Source organism: Chiloscyllium plagiosum, unplaced genomic scaffold (genome assembly GCF_037043375.1).
Source record: "Chiloscyllium plagiosum isolate Xiang-an unplaced genomic scaffold, Cpla_swu_hap1 HiC_scaffold_8, whole genome shotgun sequence".
NCBI lineage: Eukaryota > Metazoa > Chordata > Chondrichthyes > Orectolobiformes > Hemiscylliidae > Chiloscyllium > Chiloscyllium plagiosum.
In genome coordinates this window covers 57,536,637-57,552,782 of record NW_028270146.1, presented here as the reverse complement: position 1 = coordinate 57,552,782, position 16,146 = coordinate 57,536,637, and the positions used below count along the sequence as shown (strand labels likewise).

General features: G+C 40.0%; 1 protein-coding gene across 6 annotated transcripts in view; it reads right to left on the bottom strand.

Annotated features, from left to right (window-relative positions):
• The window catches only part of ktn1 (kinectin 1), a 139,819-nt gene that overhangs the window by 2,658 nt on the left and 121,015 nt on the right, over positions 1-16,146 (bottom strand). For 5 of the 6 annotated variants that reach the window (XM_043697722.2, XM_043697726.2, XM_043697727.2 and 2 more), the window contains 8 exons: positions 14,535-14,624; positions 14,351-14,443; positions 13,816-13,887; positions 11,093-11,176; positions 10,773-10,856; positions 7,628-7,711; positions 4,387-4,479; positions 415-549 (listed from right to left, as the gene is read on the bottom strand). In XM_043697722.2, coding sequence (XP_043553657.1) covers positions 415-549; positions 4,387-4,479; positions 7,628-7,711; positions 10,773-10,856; positions 11,093-11,176; positions 13,816-13,887; positions 14,351-14,443; positions 14,535-14,624 — 735 coding nt within the window. Of the gene's footprint in view, positions 1-414; positions 550-4,386; positions 4,480-7,207; positions 7,324-7,627; positions 7,712-10,772; positions 10,857-11,092; positions 11,177-13,815; positions 13,888-14,350; positions 14,444-14,534; positions 14,625-16,146 lie in introns of those variants that run through there. The other variant, XM_043697728.2, reaches the window with a different exon arrangement.

Sequence of the window (16,146 nt, the reverse complement as noted above, 5' to 3'; positions counted from 1 at the left end):
AAAATATGGACTGACAGTGAAATTAAACATATTGAATGCTTTCAAGCAATATTGGAAGACAATCTTAAGGTCACAATCTTAATATTTCTTCTCAAGTATGGAAAACCCTCTTTCTTTTGCTCCCCTCATGTCTTCCAGTTCAAACATCCCAAAAATAAATCAGCACTTGAGACAGCACAACATACAAGGCCTTGGGGAAAGTGCTGGAAAAAACAGGAATAAAATAGATAGGTATTTGATAACTAAGTGGACATAAAAGCCTGAAGGGCCTCTTTCCATGTTGTAAAACTGACAACCTACCTCCCTCCATACAATGTTAAAAATCTAGTGACAATTGTACAGAAATGTAGACATCAAGTCAGGACACGGAGACCAAATCCACTTGAAGGAAGAATTTAATATTCATTTTTGTACCTTTTGATCAAGCTGTAAAGTAACATGTTGAGAATTTTCCCGTCCTTTTGAGAGCTGAAGAATCAGAGATTTTAGTAGTTGCTGAAGTTGAATTATATTCTGATCAAGATCCAAAGAGGTTTCCTTGACATCTAACTGTTCCACAGAAAAAGTAATAATTAGGAAAAGTTAAAGTATAATTCGCTATAATTTCAAATCAAACATCCCTGGTTAACTAGGGCGGCACGGTGGCACAGCAGTTAGCACTGCTGCCTCACAGTACCAAAGTCCTGAGTTCAATTCCCATCTCAGGCGACTGACTGTGTGGAGTTTGCACATTCTCCCAGTGTCTGCGTGGGTTTCCTCCGGGTGCTCCGGTTTCCTCCCACAGTCCAAAAATGTGCAGGTTAGGTGAATTGGCCATACTAAATTGCCCATAGTGTTAGGTGAAGGGGGAAATGTCAGGGAATGGGTCTGGGTGGATTGCTCTTCGGAGGGTCGGTGTGGACTTGTTGGGCCGAAGGACCTGTTTCCACACTAAGTAATCTAATCTAATCTAAAACTAAGATATTCTCATTCTGTAAGAGTAAAAATACCTTTATTCCAGCAAAGTAAAATGGACACGATACAAATGCTAAGAGTGACACCCAGTACCTAAGCTTCAGGTTAGCAATTATTAATGTCCCACTAAATTTAAAATATCTGCTACTTATAATCAGAAATGTTGTGTGTTCTTTTATCACCAAGTACCCTGCATCATAACACCAATAGTTTTGAATAGTATTCCAAACATTTTCATACCAATTTCTCTGTCCAAACTCAAGTTCATATAAAAAGGCACACAGAAGATTTCTTCAAAGATTTTATGCAGCAAACCAGTTGATCTAACCAATCTCCAGCAAAAGTGGTAGACAAGCAGCTAGCTTACACAGGCATGTTTTTGCTGTGTGCCTCATGGACATTGATTTAGTTAAACCATTCCCAACCAAATGGCAACTCTTTGTAACTTTAGTGATCGCTTTAAGATTGGAATAATAGGGAGATGCCTGGATAGAGTGGACATGGATAGAGTGGGCATTTCCACTAGTCGAAGAATCAAGGACCCAAAGGCAAAAGGATGGGCTCAAAGTGAAGGGGGACCCTTTAGGACTGAGAGGAGGAGAAATTACTTCAGCCAGAGGGTGATTAATTTGAGGAACTCATTACCACAGAAGACTCTTTAGGTTACATCAATGAGTGTACTTAAGACAGAGATAGATAGGTTCAGGATTTGAATTGAAATCAAGAGTCACGAGTAGAAGGTAGGAGAACACGGTTGAGAAACATATCAGCCAGTGACTGAATGGTGGAGCAGACTTAATGGGCCCAGTGGCCTAGTTTTGCTCCTACACCTTATGGTCAAAAATGTTTTCTTCTAAAGAAAAATAAGACTTAAAAAGAACTAGTTATGTGATCTTGAAATTTCAAGTCGTACATCATTCTAAGTATTCGTATTCCAAATAATATGCACAGAAGGACTGCTCACCAAAAATACTTGATGTTAACCAGGAAAATGTTTAAAATGCATTTGGATGGGTATATGAATGGGAAGGGTTTGGAGGGATATGGGCCAGGTGCTGGCAGGTGGGACTAGATTGGGTTAGGATATCTGGTCTGCATGGACGGGTTGGACCGAACGGTCTGTTTCCGTGCTGTACATCTCTGACTAAATATCCATTTAAGTTATTACACAAATATATACATTTTACATTGCATTTTCTGTGCATCTTTACCTTGCTTATATTGTTAACACCATTATGCCTGCTTACACTTATCTAAAGATCAAATCCAAATAACAATTCACTAAGGACAATGATAGCAAATGAATAATCAAAACTTTTATACAGGTTCACTGTTAAAGACATTTTCTGCACAGGTCACTGGACAAGATTGTTAAATCATCAGGTTTATTGGATGATTGTAAAATTAAACTTGAATATGATTGCTTTCAAAGAATAAAACAGCACTGATGTCAATGTAGAATCAAGGCCAAAGAATTCCTGACAAAAAATACAGGTAATGTCCATAAAAGATAACAGTGGAATGCCTGTTCAAAGCAAAAATTAGACAGACAAAATATGGTATGATGTGAGAAGTAGTCAACAAAACTTTCACAAGATTACAGGAGCAAGTTACCACAGATGCTGGAATCTGTACTGAAAACAAATGCTGGAGATCACAGGTTAGACAGCATTCACGAAGAGAGCAAGCTAACATTTAGAGTCTAGATGACTCTTCAGAGCTGAAGTGAAGTGTGGAAAGGATAGTGTTTATGCTATAGTTTTTTTTGGGGGGGTGGAAAAAGAGAGATGAAGGGTGTTCGCAGAGGAAACATGTTGATAGTTCAGATTAAGTAGCAATGATGTGTCTCCTGCCAGACTTGGAAAGAGACACTCGGATGATTTGGGATGGGAGAGAGGACATGATAAAAGGAAGGGAAGAAATGGTTCACAATTTTAAGGTATTGAACTCAATATTAAGTCCAGAAGGTATAAAATGTCACCAGTTTGCACTGTGATTCACTGGAACACGGCAGTATGTAGAGGACAGACATTGGCACGCGAGCAGGTTGCTGTATTAAAATGACCAGCCACTAAGGTTGGGGTCATGCTTGCACACAGACGAGAGGTGTTCCGCAAATGTAGAGTAGGCCACATTGGATGCAGTGAATACACAAGATTGACGGAGGTACAGGTGAAACGCTACTTCACCTGGAAAGACTATTCAGGTCCATGGATGATGAGCAGGGAGGTGGTGAAGGGGCAGGTGTTGCACCTTCTGTAGTTATATGGGAAGGAGCCACAGAGAGAGCGGGGTAGTGTTTGTGGTTGCGGAATAGACTAGGGTGTCCTGGAGCGAATGATCCCTGCAAAATGCAGATGGGGGAAGTGGGAGAAAGGGGTGCTTGGTGGTGGCATTCTGCTAGAGTTGTCTGAAAAGGTGCAGAAAATCCTTTGAACGTGGAAGCTGGTGGGATGAAAAGTGAAGACAAGGGTAACCCAATCACACTGTTGAAAATGTTGGGAAAGGGGCAAGGGCAGAAACACATCACACCTCCATGACCTGCAAGCAATCCAACTCATTCTCCCAGTTTCTTTGCCTCCATCTCATCTGTTTGGATGCTGTCACCTTCTAAAGCAGCACTGCTGACATAGCTTGCTTCTTCCATGACCGTGGTTTCCCACCCACCTAATTGACAGCACCCTCAACCATATCCAAACAATCACCCACACCTCCTCCAATCTTGTATACTATATTCACTACAACCAATGTGGCCTACTCTACATTGGAGAAACCGGAGTGGGAACCCCGACCTTCCCGGTGGCCAGTCATTTTAAGCGTCCTGCTTGCATGCTCATCTGTCTGTCCTCAGCATGCTGCAGTGCTCCAGTGAACCACAGCACAAACTGGAAGAACAACATCTCTCCTTCAGACTCGGCAATGGACTTAATATTGAGTTCAATGCCTTCAAATTGTGAACCATTTCTTCTCTTGCTTTCAGCTTATGTCCTCTCTCCCCTCCCCAGCCATCCTACAGTCTGTGCTTTCAAGTCCAGTAAGAGACACAACTATCGTTTTGCTGTTCTCACATTCTGGTCACATAATCTGACCTTTCAACATCTTTTCTCTACAAGCAGCCTACACCCACCATCCCCACACTACAGCATAAAATACTGGCCTCTCCACACTTCAGCTCTAAGGAGTCATCTAGACTTGAAATGTTAAGCTTGCTCTCTCTCTCTGACGAGCTGTGATCACCAGCATTGGTCATTTTCACAAGATTAATGTTTCATTTTTTTAAAATTTTAAGTAGGGCCAACTTCACTATTTAGTTATTAGCTTTAGCAACAGTACTGACTTGAAAACAAAACTCTGATCATTTTGACGCCATTTATCCAGGATATTAACCAAGTGTCATTCAATGTTTTTTCTAAAAACAAAACAAAAACACACCTTCACTTCTGAAATGTCACTATTAGCTAAGGCATTGTCATCGCTCTCTGTTCTTGCAATTTCTGCCTGAATACCATTCAAACATTCTTGAGCCTGTGAAACAAAAACAATAAATAATATTAAAAAACGTAGTCAATATTTTTCCATTTTTGAAAATAATTTAAAAAGGACAAGAGGCAGTAACAATGTGAACATTCAACAGTTAAGATTACACGTTAACTTTCATGATCTATTACAGGTCTGCGAATGTAGTAATAGAGGATTTCAACTTATTCGTCAGTCAGTCAGGTCAGTCAGGTCAGTCAGGTCAGTCAGGTCAGTCAGGTCAGTCAGGTCAGTCAGGTCAGTCAGGTCAATTTTTAAAATGCATCCAGAAGAGCATTTTAAGCCAGTATGCAGAAGGTCCTACAAGAGAGGGAGGGCAGTGCTGGAGCTAATTTTAGGGAAACAAAGCCAGGCAATTGACAGGTATGGTTTACGATTTCAGTGACAGTAACCAGATGATTTAAGGCAATAATGAAGAACGTCAAAGATGGACTGGAAATAAAAAGGTCCTGATTTGATGGGGAAAACTAACGATCAGCACAGGATCTGGCTAAAGTGGCTTGGGAACAGCGACTTGTAGGAAAATCCACAGAGCAATTAAAATTATTTAGAAGGATTAATAGTGAGTGCAAGGTCATGTCCCTGTAAAGGTGAAGATTGCAACAAGTCCACAGAACCCCAAATGTTGAAGAAAAAAAACATGGTAATACAGAGTGCCAAAACAGTGGATAACCTGGATGACTATAGAAAGGCGACATGGAAACAAGTGCTGGCAGGTAATTTAAAGGAAATTGAAAGGTGTTTTATATGTATATTTGGCACAAGAGAACAACCAGAGAAAGAATAGGGCCCATTGAGGACCACAGTGGCAATCTGTGTGTTGAGTCAGGACGTACAGTTGAAGTTTTAAATGAGTACTTTGTACCCATAAGACATATGAGCAGATATTAGGCCAGTCGGCACTTCAAGTCTGCTCCGCCATTCAATCACGGCCAGTAGGTTGTTCAACCCCATTTTCTGGCTTTCTCCCATAATCTTTGAACCCCTTAGCAATCAAGAACTTATCTATCTCGGTTTTAAATGTACAGAATGATCTGACCTGCACAGCCCTCTCTGGCAATGAATTCCACTCTCTGGCTAAAGAAGTTTCTCCTTATCTCCCTTCTAAAAGATCTGCCCTTTACTCCAAGGCTGTGCCCTCGGGTCCACGTCTCTCCTGCAAATGGAAAAATCTTCCCACAATCCACTCTAACCAGGCCGTTCAGTACTCTGAAAGTTTTAATCAGATTCTCCCCTCGTCTTCCAAACTCCATCACGTATAGACCCAGAGTCTTCAAACAATCCTCATATGTCAAGCCTTTTATTCCTGGGATCATTCTTGTGAACCTCCCCTGGACATGCTCCAGGACCAATACATTTTTCCCCAAGGTTTGGGGCCCAAAATTGCTCACAATACTCTGAATGTGGTCTGATCAGAGCCTTAAAGCCTCAGGAGTACATTCCTGCTTTTATATTCTAGTTCTCTCAAAATAGATGCCAACATTATATTTGCCTTCCTAACTACTGAGTCAACCTGTAAGAGAAACTTGAACTAGGACTCCCAAGTCCCGTTGCACTTACAATTTCTGAATTTTCTCCCCATTTAGAAAATAATCCATGCCTCTATTGCTCCTACCAAAATACATGACCTCACACTTTCCCACGCTGTATTTCAACGGTCACTTTTTTACCCACTCTCCCAACCTAGTTTGCAGACGCTGGAATCAAAAGTAGACAAGCAGGAGGCTGGAAGAACACAGTAAGCCAGGCAGCATCAGGAGGTGGAGAAGTTCATGTTTTGTCCTGAAAGAGTTATACCTGAAATGTTGAGTTCTCCACTTCCTGATGCTGCCTAGCTTGCTACGTTCTTCCAGCCTCCTACTTTTCTACTCTCCTTACCTGTCTAAATCTTCTTGCATTTCTGATGAAGGGCTTTTGCCCAAAATGCCAATTTTTCTGCTCAGATGCTGCCTGACCATGCTGTGCTTTACCAGCACCACTCTAATCTTGGCTTGAAATCTTCGTGCAGCCTTCCAAATACTACCTGCCTTGCCACTACCTTGGTATCTTCTGCCAACTTAGCCAGATCATTAAATGTATAAAGTGAAAAGTTGCAGTCCCAACACCGACTCTTGTGGAACACCACTAGTCAAAGGCTTCCATCCTGAGAAGGACCCTGTAGTCACAATAGAGAAGTATGATGTAGGTATAGAAACCAGGGAAAGAGACAGTGATATACTAATTTGTTCAGAATCAAAAGGGATGAGTATTAGCAGTTCATGTTCCATGTCGAGTGACCCTTCTTCAGTTGAGAAAGGATCACTGTTCCTGACATTAACTGATTTCTCTCCAAAGATACTGCCAGAACTGCTGAGATTTTCCAGCAATTTCTGATTTTCAGCATCTGCAATTCTTTGGGTTGTTTTGTGATAATGGTTGAAGGATGTTTTTGTGACTAGAAGCCTGTGTACCACAGATTTCTGTGCTGGGTCCCTTGCTGTTTGTTGTGTACATCAATGATTTAGATTTGAACTTAGATGTGATAAATAAGTACGCAGATGACATGAAAATTTGTGGTATGGCTACTAACAAGGAGGAAAGCCTTAAACTACAAGATGACATAGACAGGCTAGTCAGATGGACTGAATAGTGGCAAATGGAATGAAATCTTGGAAACAAGATGACGCATTTTGGGAAGACTAATAGGTCAAGGGAACACACGTTGAATGGTACAAACCTAGAAAGCGCATGTCCATAGATCCTCGAAAGCAGCAGGAAAGGTTGTTGAGGTAGTTGAGAAAGCATATGGGACACTTGCCTTCATTTTTGCAACATCGCCAGAATCTCTGATTTCTGTAATACGGAGACCAGAATTCAAGTCTGGTCGAACCAAGGTTCTAACAAGTTGAGAATGATTTCCCCATTTGTCAAATCATACCTTTTAAAAGGCTGAACTGTTTGGTATTTTCTCTTATTTAAATGGCACAGCTTGCTTTCAAGATATGTTGAGGCACATATGATTACATGTTAAGACGCAGTGGTCATAGAGCAAACATTTGGGTAGGGTCAACAAAATTACTTGGAATTTGATCAACATAGGGAGGTTGGTCTTTACTATATATACCTTGCAAAGTCCTTGATGCAACAAAGCACTTACCTTATAAAGACTGGAAACCACATTCTGTGTCTCATTCTGCTCAATCTTCAGTTTTGTTAATGTTTCACTTAACTGAGTTTTAAGCTGTAAATAAAAAGAAAATAATTTAATTTGGTTACATTTTCTGCTAAGTTTTCTCCTCAACCCTCCTGAAGACATTAATTCATTGCTAAAGAAAAGTTTGTGGCTATCCAGCAACGTTCAGTACTTCCAAGTAGTATGGTCCGACTTGGGTGACCGTTAACAATTAATGTTTATTATTCAGGGAAACCATGAAATAAACCCAGTCTTGTCATGATATTCCACTTAGGTACCTCAAACAGGAACTATTAAAAACCAATGGTGGAAACAATGTCTATGTTCACCACAGTAACCAAGATAAAAAAAAACAACTGTTATCCTCCTGTACTGGCCTAATACAGATCAAAACCCAAGTGGACTTGCAAGATAATTACAAGATCAAAACCCAAGTGGACTTGCAAGACCTGGAACAGACTAAGCCACCAATAAGGGCAAGTTTAAGAAGACATCCAACAGAAGCAATTATACAATCGCGAGTTTTGAGAAGATTTATAGCTCAAGTTGAGGTTCTGGATGTAGGTTTGCTTGCTGAGCTGGAAGATTCATTTCCAGAAGTTTCATCACCTATTAAATAACATCTTCAGTGTGCCTCCAGGTGAAGCACTGTTATTAATTCCTGCTTTCTATTTATATTTTTGGGTTTCTTTGGGTTGGTGGTGGTGTCATTTCCTGGGGTGGCTTCATTTCCTGTTCTTTTTCTCAAGGCCTAGTAGATGGGGTCTAACTCTATGCGTTTGTTGATAGAGTTCCAGTTGGAACATCGAGTTAGATCCATCTACCACCCCATGAGAAAGAGAACAGGAAATGATGCCACCCCAGGAAATGACACCACTAACCCAAAGAAACCCAAACAGAGAAATAGAAAGCAGGAATTATCAACAGTGCTTCGCCCGGAGGCCCACTGAAGATATTACCTAGTAGGGTGACGAAAGGTCAGGAAATGAACCTTTCAGTTCAGTAAGCAAACCTGCATCCAGCAATTATGTAATACATAAATAAATGCTACCAGCCTATTGAATTTATTAATGCCACATTCGACAAAAAAAAGTTTTAAGTCATCAGCAAATGCAACTTGTGCAATTCAAATTCTGGGTAACCTAAAAATCTTTGCTTTCAAACCAGACCATTCTTTAAGTAAAAGCCAAGTACTGTGGATAGTAGTGATGCGAAAATATAAAAAGTAGTGAAAAAGCTCTCATTCTGAAAATGTCATATTGGACTTTAAACATTAACTGTGCACTCTCCACAGACACTGCCAGACTTGCTGAGTTTCTCCAGCACTTAGTTTTCACCAACATGCCTCAAATTGATTGCCAAATTCCAGTTCACTGTAAAAATTCTGAATTCTCATCTTTTACATCAAAACAAAAACTTGAATTTTGCTCAAACATTGCATTGCACCTTGTTTATGTGCATTACTTGTAGAGAATGCTGCAAGTAGCTCAACAAAGCAGGCAATGGCAAACAGGAAAGCATCATTTAGCAGCAGATATTTTTATCATAATTGTGGAAAGTTACAAATAAAACAGGAAACTGAATTTTTATTGTCCTTAGAATTTGTTTGTCCCAGAAACTTAGTTTGCGAGGGGAAGGTCATGCCTCACAAACGTTATTGAACTCTTTGAGGATGTGACAAAACACATTGAAAAGTATGCAGTGGACGTGGCACACATGGATTTTAGCAAGGCATTTGATAAAGGTCCCCATGGGAGGCTCGTCCAGAAAATGAGGCGGCATGGGAATCAGGGAAACCTGTCTGTCTGAATACAGAATTGGCTGGCCCATAGAAGACAGAGGGTGGTGGTAGATAGAAAGTATTCAGCCTGGAGCTCGGTGACTGGTGGTGTTCCACACGGATAGATTATGGGATCTCTGCTCTTTGCGATTTTTATAAATGACTTATGAGGAAGTCAAAGGGTGTGTTAGCAAGTTTGCCGATGACACGAAGATTGGTGGAGTGGTGGATAGCGTGGAAGACTGTTGTAGGTTGCAATAGGACATTTACAAGATGCAGAACTGGGCTAATAAATGGCAGATTAGAGTTCAACTTAGAAAAGTGTGAAGTCATTCACTTTGGAAGGTCAAATTTGAATGCAGATTACAGGCAGGTTAAAGGCAGGATTTTTGGCAGTGTGGGGGAACGGAGGGATCTTGGACTCCATGCCCATAGGTCCCTCATAGTCGCCACCCAAGTTGATAGGGTTATTAAGAAGGCGAATAGTGTGTTGGCTTTCATTAGCAGGTGAATTGAGTTTAAGAGATGCAAAGTTGTGCTGCAGCTCTAAACAGACCCGATTAGACCACTCTTGGAATATTGTGTTCCGTCCTCGTCACCTCATTAGAGGAAGCTTTAGAAAGGGTGCAGAGGAGATTTACCAGGATGCTGCCTGGACTGGAGGGCATGTCTTCTGAAGAAAGATTGAGGGAGCTAGTTCTTTTCTTACTGAGCAGAGGATAAGAGGTGACTTAATAGAGGTGTACAAGATGTTGAGGCGCATAGATAGTGGATAGCCAGAGACTTTTACCCATGGCAGAAATGTCTATCACATAAGGGCCTAATTTTAATTTTAGGAAGGTTATGGGAGATGTCAGAGGTAGGTTCTTGACACAGAGTGGTGGGTGCAAGGAATGCACTACCAGCAGTGGTAGTAAAGTCAGATACATTCGAAACCTTTAAGCAATTCTTGAATAGGCACATGGAAGTCAGGTCAGTCTGATCTTAGAGTAGGATAAAAGGCCGGCATAACAGAGGGTCAAAGGGCCTGTGCTGTGCTGTACAGTTCTATTGTAATCTATTGTATTATATCCAGAAGATTAACTCCTCAAACATTAGAGATGTGGAGTTTGCTTCTATTTAAGATTTAACAGATGTCGCGGTTTAATGGGATAAAGCTGATCAAGAATTGTGAACCGAGTTTGCTTCAGTACTTAGAAATAGTTTAAAGGCATTGGTCACTGATTTATGAGGGAGATGGGTACAGGACACCACGTACGATGAGCTGGCATAAAATTTAATACGCATCTTTTGGAACAGTATAAAAACCAACTTCAAGGAATTTCTTACCAAACTTAGTTCTTCATTCTGCTTTATTGCTTCAGCACAAGAATCATCAAGCTTTTTCTGTAATTCAGTCAACAGAACTTTGAGCTGAAATTAAATTTAAAAATCCAGTTTAAACTGTTCTTGGGTCTGTTACATAAAGATTTAAAATTAGACTGACAAAATTATTAAAAAGTTAATTGCTGTGTTTGATACAACTTTTAAAGAACTTGTTTAAAAATCCTAATCCAGCAGGTCACATGCGCTTTGCACTTCGCAATCTGTTATGCTCCACAACTTTGTAAAAATCATAACATTTAGGATTGTTAAGAAAAAAGACATACTTCTCTGACTTCAGTTACACAAGTTGCTCTCTCTGATTCCACCTTTTCCAACTCAGATGCAAGGTGATTATTTTGTTTTCTAAGCTGTAAAAGGATAGTAGTTCAGATGAACATGCATTAATAACGTAGACAGATTTTAGAGCTGTATACTTGATTTAATAATAGGGTCTGATCGATACCAAATAATTTGTAGCAACTAAAAATAGAAAATGCTGTTGAAACTCAGACCCGGCAGCATCTGTGCAAAGCAAAAAAGAGTAAATGTTTTGAATTTGATAAAAGACTCTACAGATCTAAAGAATCAGACTCAAAACATTTTGTTTCTCTTTCCACAAAATGCTACCAGGGCCGAGTTTCTCCAACATTCTGCTTTTAAAACAGATTTCCAGCAGAGTACTTTGCTTTTATGACTCTTGCAACAATCCACTGCAGAATAGTTATTTTAATTACTGAAAATGGCTTCTCTTTTAACAAGAAAATTAATAACAAAAGAATTAAATGTTGAGATCAAACTGCTCAGACCTTATTTGGCCCAATAGGTGGTCAAATTATCAATGAAATCAGGATTATTCTGATAATGACACTACTTAAAAAGTGATTCATGGCACAGACTGAGGCCATTTCATCCATAATACCTTTCTGCCACCCCATTAACCCCCCAATATCCTGGTCTATCCCGCGGCTCAAAGACACAAAAGATACAGAAACTGGAAAAGTAAATTCAGCCCAAGTCTTTTAGATTGATCACAATCACAGATGTGTTACAATGCAGAAGGCAGCGATTTGGCTCATCATGCCTGCAAACACCATTTACCTCAAAGTCTAAAAGTTTGGCCTAGGGAAAAGCACAGCAGGTCAGGCAGCATCTGAGGAGCAGGGGAGTCGACATTTCAGGCATAAACCCTTCGTCAGGAATTTGGGGGGGGTTGGAGAGGTCTCCCAGCACTCTTTTCCCTCCCCCCCACCCCCAAACATGCCTGAAGGGCTTATGACCAAAACATTGACTCCCCTGCTCTTCAGATGCTGCCTAATCTGCTGTGCTTTTCCAGCACCACACTTGAACTCTGACTCTCCAGCATCTGCAGTCCTCACTTTATCATATACCTCAATCCAAACTCAAATACATTTAACTCTGTTTCATAAGAACAATCTCCTAACAGGGACTCCTTATTCTGCACTGGATTGTTGCAAGAGTCGTAAAAGCAAAATACTCTGCTGGAAATCGGAAGTAAAAACAGAATGCTCAAGTCAGTTTTAAAAAGGGACTATGCTCAAGTCAATCAAATTTTTTACAAAATTCTTTTATTAGACAAAGGCAACATTGGCAAGACCAGCATTTGTTGATGTCTTCAAATAGAGTGGCCTGCAAGGAGTTTCAGAGGACATTTAAGACTCAACTACATTGTTGACAGTCTGGACTCATATGTAGGGAGTCCAGACAAGGATGGTAGATTTCTCGAAATGATATATTTGTGAACCATATAGATTTTTTTTTTTAAAAAACAACAATAGCTTCATCAACACAGTACTAAGACTATGTTTCAATATGAGATTTGTAAAATTAATAGAATTTAAACAAGCTGCTACAATGACATCTGAACCAGTGCCGACAGAACATTAGCCTGGGGCTTTGGATGGTTAAATTGGTGGGGTAATCATCATGCTGTCATCTCCTATCAAACCAAACTGCCATGTACTCGTCAGCCATTACGTTAAGCCCTCTTTTGATAAAGTCACAACGAAATTATGTTCTCCCATCACACAAACAGCTCATCAGTGCTGCTACCTTAAAGTAGTAAAGGCTTTAACCAACTTTGTTGAACTTCCAAATTAATATACACGTAAGACTAGACTTGTACAAAGTAATCACACCAAACTTGGGCCATCACCAAACATCTTAGTCTCCTTTATTACTGTGTTCCCTTTTCTTGCAACACCTAATTTATTTCCACACTCTTCAAAATCTTCATTCTCTCCCATTAACATCCACACCACCTATTAAATTTCTCTAACATACTTTCTGCCTCAACAATAGGCAACTTCTAATTCAGTGATTTCAATTTCCAAGTTGTTTTTGTCTTCTCCTCTGCACAGTTTGCTGCTTCCTATCAGTCTCCAAATGCAAGGCTCCTAGCCAAATTCTAGCAACCACTTTGCTACCCGATACATGTCTCTCCGTGCCCAATTAGTCTCAAAAAAGGTCATTTCTGACATCTCTATATCCCTTATTTCTTCAATAAGTTTCCCTAAAATGTTTTTGTAACAACAACTGCAAATGCTGTTGGATTTCTATAGTTAACTTTTAATTAACCTGACCTGACATGCAATGGCGGACCCAGGGCAGGTGGGACATGAACCTGAGCCTTCTCGTCCATGATCCCTGGAATAGATATTTTTAAATCAGCCTGTTCAGGGAAGTCATTATAGATCTCTGGGAGTAGGTGAGATTTCAATCCAGCCTCCTGCTGAGTGGGATATTACCACTGTACTGCACAAGCTCTCGTTTCCCCTGGTCACCTGAATGTGCCATTAAGTGCGATACTTTAGAGGATTTTCTCAACTGCTCATTCACTGCCAACTTTGATGATCCTGTCTCAAGTAAACCCCTGACCATCTTCCACCCTCAATATTTTATACAATACAAGAGCACTGATAAAAATACCTCCATATACCAAATAACATGAAAACCAATTTTATTTCTTGTATCAAAATGATTCACCTACTCTTTCAGCCTCTGTTTTCTCATGCTTCACCATTTCCAACTCTTGTTCCAATGTGCAAACTGTTGACTGCATCTGGAATATAAAAATGAGCATGATAGATTGTATACACACTGTCTTTTATAGCAGTGTCTAAACAATCTCTTCAGAGTTCCTTCAATTACATAATTGAAAAGTAAACTTCACATACAGATATACAAAAGCATTGTAAGTCATTGTTTTGTTTTTCAAATACTCAATGTGTTTCTAAAATCAACTCTATTTTCCTGTAATTCTAACGAAAATTGCACAAATAATCATTTGATAGTAAACAATGAAACATTGTTAAAATGAGACTTGCAGCCAAAGCATTTCATCTTGTACTTAGCAGGTCTGAAACACAAGAAAACCAAATTCCAAAACAGATTTTGAATTTTAGAACGTACAGCACTGATGCTTCCTCTTGGATGAGACTGTGCGTAACTAATTATGAACAATCTGGCCAAGTTTTCTCATCGGCAACAAATAAACAAAGCACACCATTGCAAAAGCCCAATACCTGTATCAATGCCTTCTGCGATTCTTCCAATTTCAATTTCCATTTACCTTCCTCCTCTTCAACACTGCTTTGCAACCTCTGTAAAATTCCTTCCTATGGATAATATCATTAAGAACTTGATTTTGTTTTCCACAAAAAAAGTAAGAATAAACTCTGCTCGGAAAATCAATTATAAAAAACGTACCGTTTCAGCAAGTACTGTCTTGTACTTTTCACACTCTAACTGCAACATTGCATGCATCTCCTCGCCTTCCTTTTCTTTGTGTTCTATGACCTAGATTTTGAACATAACCGGAAGTTATGTTCAATAACTTCAATAACTTACACACAGCTGTCATACACAAACACTTTTCAGTGCTTCCTACACATGCGAGCACAAACATACACTGAGCCAAAGGTAGACAAATTAAATGTGGGTTGGGGGGGGGAGGGAGTAAAGGCTTGATCAAAACTGTGTTTTAAGTGTTGTAACAGTGAAAAGATACAGATGGCTCAGGAGAAATTTCTCCAAGACTGTGACGAAGACACGTCAACACGTACTTTCAATCAATTAAAAACATGAAAAGAGATCATGAACATTCTGGTAGAGAATGTCATTTAAAAGTCAGTGCAGAGAATACAGGTATGTTAAAATATAATGACTTCAGCCTTCTCAAACATTTAGCTAATGAAACAAAAGATCATTCAAATGTGAATGCTGAACAAACAGACCCAGTCAGAAAGGCTGAGACAGCACCCATTATGCACAGGTGATAGCAAGGAGCAACAGGGAAACGAGATTGCGAACCTCCAGTGTTACAGCTTTATTTCCTAAAGGAGACAGTGGCAAGTGAGAAAGAAGCTATCGCTAGCTTCATCTTCTGGCTGCAATTCAATAGTTAACACTGCAACTAAGCACGGTTTTGTTTAAAAAAAAGCCGTTAACTAATGAAGGGAAACGATTACTGATGGAATATGGGATTACGCTGTCTAAGGTTAATTAAGGTCAAATATAAGCAATAAACCATGAAAACAAAGCAAAACTAATTTGACAATAATTGGCATTCAACTTCCCAATCCCACATCAACTATTAGATTTCCCACCAGGGCAAATGGTTTACTTGTCCTGGGGAAGTTTATTTTGAAATGCAACCAATTTCTCTCCAGGTTTTGATGCCCCAAAACAACAAACCTGAGTACAATAACAAAGTCATAGGCATTATCAAAAGCAAAGCATCTAAGCTTTTCAAGAGGTTCATATTTCACAAAGAAGTGATTAACTGGAAAATAATGTCAATATTCAAAGTTTGTGAGAAGTTTTGTAGCTCGGGTGCTCGTTGCTGTGGTTCTGTTCGCCGAGCTGGAAATTTTTGTTGCAAACGTTTCGTCCCCTGGCTAGGTGACATCCTCAGTGCTTGGGAGCCTCCTGTGAAGCGCTTCTGTGGTGTTTCCTCCGGCATTTATAGTGGCCTGTCCCTGCCGCTTCCAGTTGTCAGTTTCAGCTGTCTGCTGCAGTGGCCGGTATATTGGGTCCAGGTCTATGTGTTTGTTGATGGAGTTTGTGGATGAGTGCCATGCTTCTAGGAATTCCCTGGCTGTTCTTTGTTTGGCTTGCCCTATAATGGTAGTGTTGTCCCAGTCAAATTCATGCTGCTTGTGTGTGGCTACTAGGGATAGCTGGTCGTGTCGTTTCGGGCTAGTTGATGTTCGTGGATGCGGATCGTTAGCTGTCTTCCCGTTTGTCCTATATAGTGTTTTGTGCAGTCCTTGCATGGGATTTTGTACACTACATTGGTTTGGCTCATGCTGGGTATCGG